Source organism: Gossypium hirsutum, chromosome A11 (assembly GCF_007990345.1).
Source record: "Gossypium hirsutum isolate 1008001.06 chromosome A11, Gossypium_hirsutum_v2.1, whole genome shotgun sequence".
NCBI classification, from domain to species: domain Eukaryota; kingdom Viridiplantae; phylum Streptophyta; class Magnoliopsida; order Malvales; family Malvaceae; genus Gossypium; species Gossypium hirsutum.
In genome coordinates this window covers 1,858,167-1,870,406 of record NC_053434.1, presented here as the reverse complement: position 1 = coordinate 1,870,406, position 12,240 = coordinate 1,858,167, and the positions used below count along the sequence as shown (strand labels likewise).

Genomic DNA, 12,240 nt, shown 5'->3' with positions numbered 1-12,240 from the left:
AAAATGATTGGTGATTTGAATTGTGAATTGAAAGTGATATAGGATTGAGAAAGTGAATTGAATACCCTATTAACTAGTTGGGCTGAGTCGGATATAGTTGGCATGCCATAGGATTGGAAGTGTTCAGGGATACTTCGACCTCGAGTCGATGAGACACTGGGTGTCACTATATTTCTTCGGATAGATTCGATGAGGTACCGGGTACCAACTTTACTTCGGCTAGGCCGATGAGACACTGGGTGTCAACTATTACTTCGAACTATCCGATGAGGCACTGGGTGCCATATTGGTGTGTTTGGTTGGATCCGTGTATCCGCCAAAGTCCGAGTTACGTTAATAGGGTGAAAAATTGAAATGTGAATTTGAGGCATTGAAACGAGAAAAATAAATTGAATTACGAATTGAAATTGGAATTGTGATAATAAGAGAAAAGTATGAAATGTATATTCATAAGTGATATAAATTTAAGTTTAAGAAAATACATTGATTTATGAATTAGTACATATGACATTAATTGTTAGGTATTTTAATATTTATGTTTGTACTATTGTTGATATAATTTGAATTATGGTAATATCACTGAGTATATCCATACTCAGCGTACGGTTGTTTCCGTGCGCAGGTTAGTAGAAGTCAAGTGTCCCGGTTCAGCATCCAGAACATTCCCGACTCCAACACAAATTTGGTGATGTATATTTTTCTTTTGGGTAAAGGTGGCATGTACATAGGTGTTATATAGTCACTTGAATATGCATATTACTTTGGGTAGTGAAGGTTGAATTATAAGATTTAGATGGTTAAATGAAATGGTAAGAAAAGTATATGATATTTTGATACATGAACATTAAGTTGTTAAATGAATGAAGTTTTTAATCAATTTTGAATGATGCTATGATAGTTATTAAGTTGAAATTATGTTAATGATATAAATATTAGTTATATGAATGTGAAAAATTGGTGCTGGTTGTTTTAGTTTAAATTTGCAGAAGGTTTTAGGTAAAAATAAGCAGACCGAAATTTTTATAAAAAAAAAATTCAGAATATTCGAACAAGTTCCGTTCTACTTTTAACACGTGCTTGAACTTTGAGAGTTCAAGATAGGGACTCAATTATTATATTATACCATAAAAGTTATATTAATTGTAAATTATTAGTAAGTTGTCTGATATGTCTGGTAATGACTCATAACCTCGTTCCGATAACGGTTTGGGGTTAGGAGGTGTTACAAACCGAGTTTAAATAAGCATAAAATGTGTTAATATTATACTTAGGTTCGGCTTATGAACACCTCTAGCACTCATTACGTCATAAAAAGTTACTCAAATAAAGACCTATCACTTACTCTTCTAAAAACTTGAATCAAAGTGGGTATTATGAGTGAACAGTTTCTAGCCACACTGCACACGTACACACTATGTCCAAAAGAAGCTATCCAAATAAACACCTACATTTGCCCTCCAGAAACTTAATAAAGACCTACGTTTACTCCCTAGAAACTTGAACCGGATGAGTTTTGTAGACAAATAGTTCTTAACAATTAAGGCTTAGACTAAATCACATGAGTTCATTTTGAAATATTTTTCATTTTAGCATTGTTTTATTTTTAAGAAAATAAAATTTTTCACAATTTTATCAAAGAAAAATAGTGCATTATTAGTTGCTAGTTGAGAATGAAGTGAATGCATAACATACAATATGTTTTAAGTTTTTATACGAATTAAAATTTAGTCTTTTTATTTTTTCATATTTCAAAATTCAAGGATCAACTATTCACTATTAAATTTTTTTATTAAATTCATTGGTGTGATATTTTAAAATAAAAAATTTGATCTAGTAATTAATGTCATATAACAAATGGCATTAACAATTAAACTTATTTTTTTAAAATTTGAAGAGTAAAGATTAAAAATTTTTAAATAATTAAAAAAGAGTAAATTTTAAATATGCAAAGAGTACATAGTAGAATTAAAACTTTTCATTGCTCATGTACCGAATACTTATTCTTTAATATGGATAATTGTTTGGTACACTGATGATGGGACTTTTTAACTCCACAAGTGAAGTTAAGATTTTATCATATGTCCTTAAATTGTATTTAAAAAATAAAAAAATAAATAAATAAAAGATGTGACAAAATCTCAACCCCTTATAGGACTACCCTTTTAATATTATATGGTTAATATAAGATGCATGGCATGCATGGCTTATTTTCTATTTTAAGTATTTATAATGTTCCGATTAGATGTATTCATAAATTGAATTGAGATTTAATTTTAAAAAAATATATAAGCTTGAGCTCAATTCATACAAATTAATCCAAATCATTCGTTTTGTTATTCATAAAAATAATAAAAATTTATTATTTATTTTAAGTTAATTATATATATATATAAATACAAATCCGAACTAAAACTGGCTGAATTAATTAAGCTGAATAAGATATCCTAGCCATAAACAACACTTCTAATGACAACTAATAAATGAACAATGGCTGTTAATAAATTAGTCGATGTTATTAATTGAATTTTTTTTCTGGAAGATATTAATTGAAGGTTAGTTAAATCAGCATCCAAATATGTATTAAATATAACTATTGGGCATATATATATAAAACTTCGAATAATATAAATTTTGGACATGAATTCAAGGAATATATTAATGAACTTTTTTTAAGTAAATATTATTTTTTATTCATAATAATATTTTTATTAACATTTCTCATAATTAATTGAAAATGAATAATATTAATGAGAAACATATTATAAAAGAGGGTCAATATTTTTACTCTTCACAAACATAAAAACAATATCAATAAAATAATAAGGGGTAAACTATAAAAATAATCACTTTTGTTTGTCTCAAATTACATTTTAGTCACTTATATTTGAAATATTATATTTTAGTCACTTATGTTATCGTTTTGTTATACAGAGTAATTGCTCTACTATTAAGCTTCATTACGTCCCTAACAGTGGTCCTACGTGGAAGTCCAAATAGGTTTTAAATGCCAACTTGGGAGTCTTACACGACTATCCAAATTAAATATATTTAATTAAAAACTTATTTCATCCCAGCAACTGACATCTAAGTTGGTATTTGAAACACGTTTGGACTGCCAAGTAGGACTTTCATTAGGGAGATAAGGGAGTTTAAAGGTAGAATGACTACTTCGTAACAAAACGATAACGTAAGTGACTAAAATGTAACATTTCAAACATAAGTTACTAAAATATAATTTAAGTCAAATAAAAGTGACTATTTTTATAGTTTATCCAATAGAAAAAGAAGAGTCGTTTGTTTTTAAATTTTAATAATAAAGAGTTGTTTTTTATTAGTTGCTATTATCGTTGATATAGGCTTTTGTACCTGATCTTTTTTCGTTACTTGGATACACAAAAATGGCAAAGAATGCTGGAATTCTTGCTATCGAAGTCTATTTCCCTCCTACCTGTGTTCAACAGGTGACTTCATCAGTTCATCTCTTCTTTTTTTTTAACAATAAAAATATATAAAGTTTTTAACAAAAAGAATTAATTTATTCTTTCATATAATATATAATAATTAATTTTTTTATTATTTTAGTAGAAGAAGCAAATACAATCTGACACGAAGCACAAAGTTTCTATAATATTTTCAAAATCACAAACTTTTTTTTCTTTTAATTATGACATATTTATAATAGGTTTAAAACAATGTGTTGGAAAAAAATCATAGTGGCAATTAAAGAAATATTGTTGATTTTTCCCCTTTTTATAGTCAAAATTTTCATCTAAAATCACAATAAATGGTGAACTATGGTTTTTATTAGTGTTGAAATACAATTGGATCAAAGAAACAAACCATTTACGGTAAACAAAGTCTTTCCCCAAATGGATTTAAAGCAAAAACTTACATCACAATACACATATCTTTTGATTTCGTATCTTCCGTCGGGGATGAAGATGAAGATGACGACGAGGAGCTCCTTCCACTGCTTCTCTGCCCCTGCAAAATGCCCACCTCAACACAAATATCTTAAAGCTACATATATAAGTTCTTTTCATGTATTTGAAGGATCTTGGAAGTGCCATATCTTAAAAATCGAGTCTGGTTATACGTAGGATATGGGCTACAAACATGGATATTTCGACAAGAATAGAGAATCGAAGCAAAATAAGACAGAATAGAATACCTGTTGAGTTGTTACTAATCTTGAACCACCAACAACGGGTGGTGGCTGACGCGGTGGTGGCTCTTCTTCAAATTCCTGTTGTTGTAGAGCTATTGCAAGCTGTAAATCCGAGCTGCAATGAAAATTTTCATAGAACCAATCGAATCAAAAGCAGCATTTCTGAAATATTTTCTAATTGACAGAACAATGGCTTCCAAGAAATTGTGAGAAATTTATATTATCATTAGAACAGATTAACATCGATACATGTAACGTACTTTACGTCCAATCCAGCTTGCACTGCACTATCAATGCTGGCAATGTAGTCCTTGCATGGTGAAAATTTGTTTGGTAAGTATTCATGAAAGTAAATAAGGTAAAAATTGCATTGTCTCATTTAATAAAAGAACGGGCAAATTAGTCTCTGTATGTTAGACCAGAGTAAATTAATCATTCTGTTAAAAAATTTATTCATTGTTACTATTAAAACTTGTCATTTTACGTCAACATGAGCTACACATGACACATCATGTACTACTGTTTGGTTATTCTATTAGCCATACCAATTTTAAAATTTTAAAATTTTAAATTGTAGAAATAGATGAAATTTTTAAAAGTAAGAATCAATTTATTCATTGATCTAATGTACAAAGACTAGTTTGCCCATTTTTTAGTAAAGCGAAATGCAATCTGGCATATTGTACAAGGATTTCCTTGATATTTTTACTAAGTAAATAGGAATCAACAGTTAAAAATATTTGCTTGCAAAAAAGGGACAATACTCACAGCAGTACTGGCCATAGCATTTTGCTCATCCCAAGTACCCGTGAGATGATTATCATCCACCTTGAACTCCTTGAAGCTGCCGGTCATAAACAGCGTGTCTCCGTTGACCTGAAAGAATCAACATATTACTCAGACTCAAGTATAAGTGTCAGATATGGGTTAATTCCCGACAATGGTAACAATTTTACCTCATTTAGTTTTTCCCAAACCAAATTGGGCTGATTTAGATAGCCTTGGTCAGTAGCTAAAAGATAGAGTTCCCCATTATACTGCAAAAAAAATGAGATACAATGAATGAACAAATGACCATTAGAGCAAACAAAGAAAACTGGTTCTTATAGTTATATCAGCTTATTAGTTTAGTCAAATCGTTTCGAGGGAACACATAGTTGGCAGTTCGTAGATGGTCACAGGTGTTAATTCACAGAGAAACTGACCTTAAACATGGTGCTGAAATGATTATTACGGAAAAAAACACAAAGTTCGCGTTCTTTAAGTCCATCTTGTAAGCAAAAAAGCCTGTAGAATGGATTAATAGGTCACTAAACAACAAGCTTGATAATGACATAAAGAGTTACGATGTAATAGACTCGAAGAAATTGGATCTTTAAACAGCTAACATAATATTAAGAATACCCATAAAAGGTCAATTGACTGGCATTGTTCTTCAAGAAGTTTCCAATCAGTTCCCCTGAATAGCAACAAGCAACTTTAGACCTTACATAACGAAGAACGGAGGTCGAATAGATGAAAGAAAGATATACACACTCTATGACAATAAAGATCTATATTTTCTAATAAGATGCACTACTAACCTTGTTGTGGAGTGATTTCATCTTTAGACCTTACATTGCAGTCATCTACAGCTCTTTGGTCGACTTGTTTTGCAAGAATTGCCTCACCTTCATACATTGGCTCCGGGTTTTCATATGTTGTTGCTGTTGTTGCAGAATCTGCTATGCATTCTTCGCCTTCGTATATAGGTTCACTTTGAGGCACATTTGCATGATGTATTTTGCCACTAGAAGAATCTGAACCGGCATTTTGTAAAGGTACAGATGATACTTCTATGATCAGGCACCCATTCACATCATCAGGAATGTCATGAGTATCGGTTGTAGAATCGGATTGAATCTCGATTTTTTGAATCCCTTGCAATATTTCAGTGTTATTTCCACTGATAGAAGCAATATCTTTTGCCAGATAAACAGGAAGTGCACCTTCAACCTGGAGCAATTCTTCTGCACCATTCCCCTTATTCTCAGCCACATTATTTGAAAGGTTAATTTCTCCGGATTTAACATAAGATGACTGATGCTGATTAATCCCATCAGTCTTCTGGGACTCTTCCCTTTTGAGGGTCTTGGAACATGTCTTACTTCCGCTATCATTGCTCAGGGAAGTGCAATTATCTGATAAGGAAGGTTCGGTCCACTGCAAATTTGGATTTTCAACGCCTTTTTCCCCCTCTAGTGTATCTTTCTTTGAACATGATCTTTCATGGGAACTGCCAGGATCGCTAACCGAGTTTTGCGATTCAGCCTCTGATAATTTCAAGACTCTCAGTAGCTCTGCTTCCTCATCGAGATCCCCTTTTCTTAATATTTTCTGACCAGACAAAGAACGAGGAGAATCGTCAAAAGATTTGGTTTTCAAGAGGCAAGGAGAGGGAACTCCCAGAGTGGCAGTTGTTGCAGCAGCAAAATCCACACAATCTCCAGAGTTACTTTTACGTAAAACCTCCATATTTTGTGCTTCCAGTGCAACAAGCTCTTCCATAATTGCATTGTAGGATTTTGACCCAACGGCAGAAGCAGTTTCATAGTCCTGGCACACATGTGTACCATAAAAATTAACCACCAAAGTTCCTTGTCTAAGGGTTAATCATGTTTGTTGAGCAAGCAGACAAAGAAACACTGAAATCCTATACACAAAACAAACTTCCATGGATTACTCTAGGAGCTTGGCAGGACCAATATGATGACGTGATCCGTACCCCATCGAGCGATAAAAGATGCATATGACAATAATACGATCAACAAAGGAAACAACAGCAATATAAATACACAATTCTTATTAGCTTTGGAGTACCTGGGGATCAACTATCCAACCATGATAGAGAGGAATATCAAGCAGATCGAATATGGCACACTCCGAAGTGAACTCAAAATCGTCTGTTCTGTATGTTGTACACATTATTCAATATAAACCACGAAATGAACTGGTTTGTAGGAGGAAAAAAAAACTTACAGAAAGAAAGAAACGAAAAGGCTAACCTTCTGAATTTGATATTTACATCAATCCCTGTAGCAAGACGAGGGAGTAAATCGATCGCATCAGCAATATTCCGCAGTTGATTTTCGACGTATCCGGCATCTTTATTCTACATTGCCGAAAGAAAGGATTTATCACTACGAACAAACTATACCAGCAGGAAGCAAATGAATCAAGCATAAAAAAAGATAAAGAAATTACGTCGACATTACTGTTGGAATCAATGAGGCGCTCGGCCACCAGTGAAAGTAGTTTCTCCTGCGAAACTTCGGCTATATCGGGACTCAGGTTCAAATTGTTGCTTAAAAGGAGAACATTACCTGTCACAGACGTTCATTTTCAAAACTTCACTAGCTCCAAATTCAAATTTCCACCATAAAATGATAATGATGATGTCGAACAATTAGAAATTTGATCATGTTCATAATTCAATCCATAAATGATATACACATGTATATACTGTCCTGTTCTGTCATTGAGGTATTCCCGCTAAAAACAAGAGCAACAACAAAGAATCAAGTCAATAAAACCTAAATATAATCAAATAATTGCGATGCTGTAAAGAAATCTATACTTGACCGCTCTGAGAAACAATGGAAAGAAAATTGAATCGAAATTCTTCCATTTTTTTAAAACTGAAATTATAAACGTAAGACCTAAATCAAATTTTAAATTGAATTTGAAATCCGAATGTTCCAATCAACAATTAAAAAAAAAACAGAAATGGAAATGGAAAGAGAGAGTTACAGATGGCGAGGAGAGGGCAAGGTCCATTGTCGTTTTGGAGAATAATAGGCGTAGTACGACCTAAGAACTGGATAGCCTTAATCTTGTATGTGCAATCTTTAATTACTTCTTGCTTAGGTTGTTTTTCTTTCACTGCTTCTTCTTTCGATTCATACACAGAAGAAGACGAAGAAGCAGCCGCTGACATTTTTTGTTGTTGTTTTCTTTGTTTTGATTATGAAACAATTTGATCACTGAAATTCTTTTATGATACTGCTAAAATCTAAATCAAAATTTCATAGAATTCAAATCCATGAGTGAGGCAAAAATTTTCTAGTATGTGTTGATTTTGCCTCAGGTTCAGGCAAGCTCCCTCCATGTCTTTCGGAACCCATTGCCAATTACTAGTTGATTTTCACATTCAACCTTTAGCCCATAACGTACATTAGCAAAAAAATAAAAAGGTTGGAAGGTCCTGAAACTATATAAAAGCAACCTATTGAGATAAGGCTTAATGATTATGGGCTGGCCTGTACAGGGTGGGAGTGGTAAAATTGATTGACCAAAAGCTTTTAAAAATTTAGGGCTAATATATCATTTGGTACCTGAAATTGAGTTTAACATTCAGTTTGGTACTTAAGTTTTTTTACCCCCAATTAGAATTTAAGTTTGGCTTCAATATCAAGGTAGTTAGTATCGCACATATGGATGCACCATTATTCTACTGGAATTGGTGCTTATTGGTATTAGTTTGATTCAATGTATTGTTTTATGATTTATTGATATTTTAAAAAAAATATTATGTATATAAAAAAATTACAAATATCAAATGAATGTTATTAAATAAATTTCAAATATAAAATATTCATATACCAGCTGATGTATAATGTTTTGGTAAAAAAAATTATTATTTATTATCATAATGGTAGATTGTCAGAAAATTTATATTTTTTTAATATTATTCATGTAAAACTCAGTGCGCAATGCTTTGGTCAATGTGACTGAAATTGAGTGAAACAAATTGGTAGGACTAGCATGAGTTGAAATTTCAACCGATGCAGAAAATGGAGTTGGTTACACTAGTTTATTATTGGAATGGTGCGCACTAGTTGGAATAACCGAAACTGGTATCAAACCAACTACCCTTCATTCAATATTCAATTTGGTACCCAAGGCAAACGGTATCATGTAATCCAATTAAAATTTAACACGTATGCTCTAGTAAAAAGCATAAATACTTAATCGGGAAAAAAAGAACAGTCATTTATTAAATTGAACATTGAAATTGAACTTAAATACTTAATTAGAACCAAAAAAAAACTTAAGTATCAAATTAAACATTGAACTATATGGGCCTAAAATTCTAATTGGATGATTATTTTCACGATTCACATTGCACAAATGAAAATCATTCCAAGAGTTCGATTATTGTACAAATATGACAATGTATGTTGTGATTTGAAATAAAACAAGTTCAAATATACATTGTATTAATCGACGGTTCTCTCAAAAATTACATGTTAAGATCCGCCATAGAACTAAAAGAAAACAAGTTATAATTCTCTTAGTTACATTATTCAGACTCAATTGAACCACGGAGATGTTCATCATTGCCTATGTTATAGAAAATACAAATAAAATTCTCCAATAAAAAGGAAAAACTAACGAGATCAACTAAATAAAATAAAGGTGTTCGTAAATCAGGCCGGACCAGATTAATGGAAGTTGACATTTGACTTGTAAGTCAAACCTACATTCCAATTTGCAGGTGCAACATTCCAACATATGATAGTCTCCTTGGATGTGTATGAAGTGATCTTGAAAGATAAAGATTGGCCCATAAGTGTTGCAAATGCTTGATATGAAGCTCCCCAATTATGGCTCATACTAATCCACCCTGTTTTGCTTCCTTTGACCCACATTTTGGCAATGTCACCTCCTCCTCCTACATTCATCACATACACTAACAACCAATACCCATTCCCTTGAAAATAAAATCGAAGCCCCCCTCGTCTTATACACGGTACTCTGCAAGGAATTGAAAATTCGAAATTATAAAATAACGATCATAACATTATTTTGTGGAACTTTCTTGTTTAGCTTGATGGTTAAGGATTATTTACTCTTATAATTTATCAGAGTTCATACTTTCGAGGAACAAGTTATGAGTATTTATTTAGACAGTTTCTTTTGGACATAATATGTGTAGCTTGAGTATATCCCTATTCAAAATCATTAAAAAAAGTCATACCTTCGGTACATGATAGGAACAATGCCGGCTTTCCACTGAGCAATTTTCATAAAAGCGGGCTTCGACATGTCAAAATGGACTCGTGGAGGGTTGCACCACCCAACATTGTTGGTGTCTTTGGCCCAATTCGGAGGGCAAAGGTTTGTAGCCGTCACGGTGGTGAATTGAACCCCACTGTAGCACCAAGGCGACTTAACACACTTTATTTGATAACAAGTCCCACAAGCAAACCCATTGTTGAACAATGTTGTGCTCAGTGCAGCTGTGTCAATACCATAACCATTGCTAAACAAATTCCCATACCCACAAGCACCTCCTGTAAAGAAAACAACTTTTAATTATAACCGATTATTCTGGATTTCATGTCTGAATATTCACTTGTAAACACGTATAATTTACAACATAACATACCCATAGTCTCGGAGGCGGTTTCATCGCCGTAAAAGGTTGCATGGGCGAGTGCCCAAGGGCTTGGCCGGTACACTACGGCAGCTACAGAAGGTCTGCCGATGATTGTCAATGCTGTTAGTGTCATAAAAAGAAACACAAAGCTCCATGAATTCATTGAAAAAGACATGGTTTTGTTTTCTATGAGACCTTTGATCAAACAAGTTACTAACAATTAATTCCTGTTATTGACTTCTACATGTTTACATTATATATAGTATTTGCAAACTCACCAACCCGACCGGAGAAGGATTCAGAAAACCGAAATGCATGTTTTTCTGACACGTTCATGAAGCTAAAATTCTGTGAAAGTCAAACTCGAAATTTTTGAAATGGATATTGTTTATCATGTATTTGCTTTTAATATTTGTCAACGTGCCTGCAGGTTCTATTTGTGATCTTTTTAGTTAGATTATTTTAATTTTTGTCCTTTACTCCCAACTAATCAATTTTGATTAATGTATGATAATCCAAAGTTTAAAACTTAGATGAGATAAATATTTTTCTTATCTTAAATAGTGGCTAAGAGTTTAATCATTGTTTTGAGTATAGGATAGCTTTAAGACTCCGGTGTGTAAATGTTGACGGTTAATTATTTTAAAAATATCAAGACTAAATTAACGTAATTTATAAATATTGAAGGTGTTACGCTACCGCCCTTAATAGTTACTGACTAAAAAAATATAATTAAATAATCACTTCATAAATTTACATAGTTAAATAATAAAAAAATATTAATAATTAAATTTTTTATATTTAAAATTCAATATATATATCCCGCCATGAAATATATAATTTTCTTTTTGTAGGTTCAACAAAAATTAATACTGACACCTTAAAAAAATTAATACTGACATATTTAGGGTTTTTTTTAGTAGTTTTTGGCAAATGGCAAGCATGCTTTATAAATGTCAACCTTGCAAAACGCAATTTTAATCCATTATCAACCTTATGCTAACTCAAACCGACCAACTATAAGTTCAAAAAACATGACCAAGTATAATTTAGATTATTGGAAAGTTCATTAACTAAAAGTCGAGTACAAATAATTAAATTTAAAATCAAACCATTTAAAAATATTTTTTTGAAAAATAGGTTTTTTCTTCTTCTAAAAATATGTTTTGAATAAAATTTAACTTTGAATTGCGTAATTGAAATTGAATTTTTTTTTAACCTAAAACAAAAATTTTGTAATTTTATTACTTAATATTTAGGGTGTTTTCATTCTCTAATAGCGGATGACTATACACGTCACATTATATTTACACTTTTATTTTTATCACCTAACTTTTAGGTTGATTTCATTTTGGTCATCAAAAAAAATTCTTTTTAAGTATTGATCAAGTAAAAAAATAATATTAAAGATTAAAATGAAAAAGGGTAGAAATTAAAATAATACATTAAAAATTTGTCATATCCTACTTGTTTACCTCTCACTGAAAATTCTACTTTTTTAATATTGAAATTTTATATTTCAAAATATCAAAATCAATTAAATAAATTGTTATCTTTTTCTTTAGATGTGTTAATCAATTTGTTACTATAATATTGAAATTAATTAAGGCAATCCCCTTCTAAAATTTAAAATTTCATTTTATTTTTTCAT

The 12,240-nt window shown here is 31.5% G+C and overlaps 2 protein-coding genes across 3 annotated transcripts; both read right to left on the bottom strand.

Annotated features, from left to right (window-relative positions):
* Nucleotides 1-2,824: 2,824 nt before the first annotated feature.
* Nucleotides 2,825-8,377, bottom strand: LOC107923040 (ubiquitin carboxyl-terminal hydrolase MINDY-1). Of its 2 annotated transcripts, XM_016853251.2 has the most exons (13): nt 7,958-8,377; nt 7,412-7,530; nt 7,213-7,319; nt 7,028-7,115; nt 5,752-6,763; nt 5,573-5,627; nt 5,374-5,455; nt 5,125-5,205; nt 4,937-5,044; nt 4,429-4,478; nt 4,172-4,283; nt 3,893-3,984; nt 2,825-3,448 (listed from the first exon to the last, which is right to left on the bottom strand). In XM_016853251.2, exons 1-13 carry the CDS (start codon nt 8,142-8,144, stop codon nt 3,445-3,447), a joined length of 2,097 nt encoding a protein of 698 aa, XP_016708740.1. In that variant the 5' UTR covers nt 8,145-8,377; the 3' UTR covers nt 2,825-3,444. The 2 variants fall into 2 exon arrangements, with proteins under 2 accessions (XP_016708740.1, XP_016708739.1); XM_016853250.2 differs by lacking the exon at nt 2,825-3,448 and having other exon boundaries at nt 3,786-3,984.
* A 1,049-nt stretch (nt 8,378-9,426) lies between these two features.
* Nucleotides 9,427-10,790, bottom strand: LOC107923797 (expansin-A7). Its single transcript, XM_041080505.1, has 3 exons — nt 10,599-10,790; nt 10,188-10,503; nt 9,427-9,964 (listed from the first exon to the last, which is right to left on the bottom strand). Exons 1-3 carry the CDS (start codon nt 10,762-10,764, stop codon nt 9,652-9,654), a joined length of 795 nt encoding a protein of 264 aa, XP_040936439.1. The 5' UTR covers nt 10,765-10,790; the 3' UTR covers nt 9,427-9,651.
* Between the last annotated feature and the right edge of the window lie 1,450 nt (nt 10,791-12,240).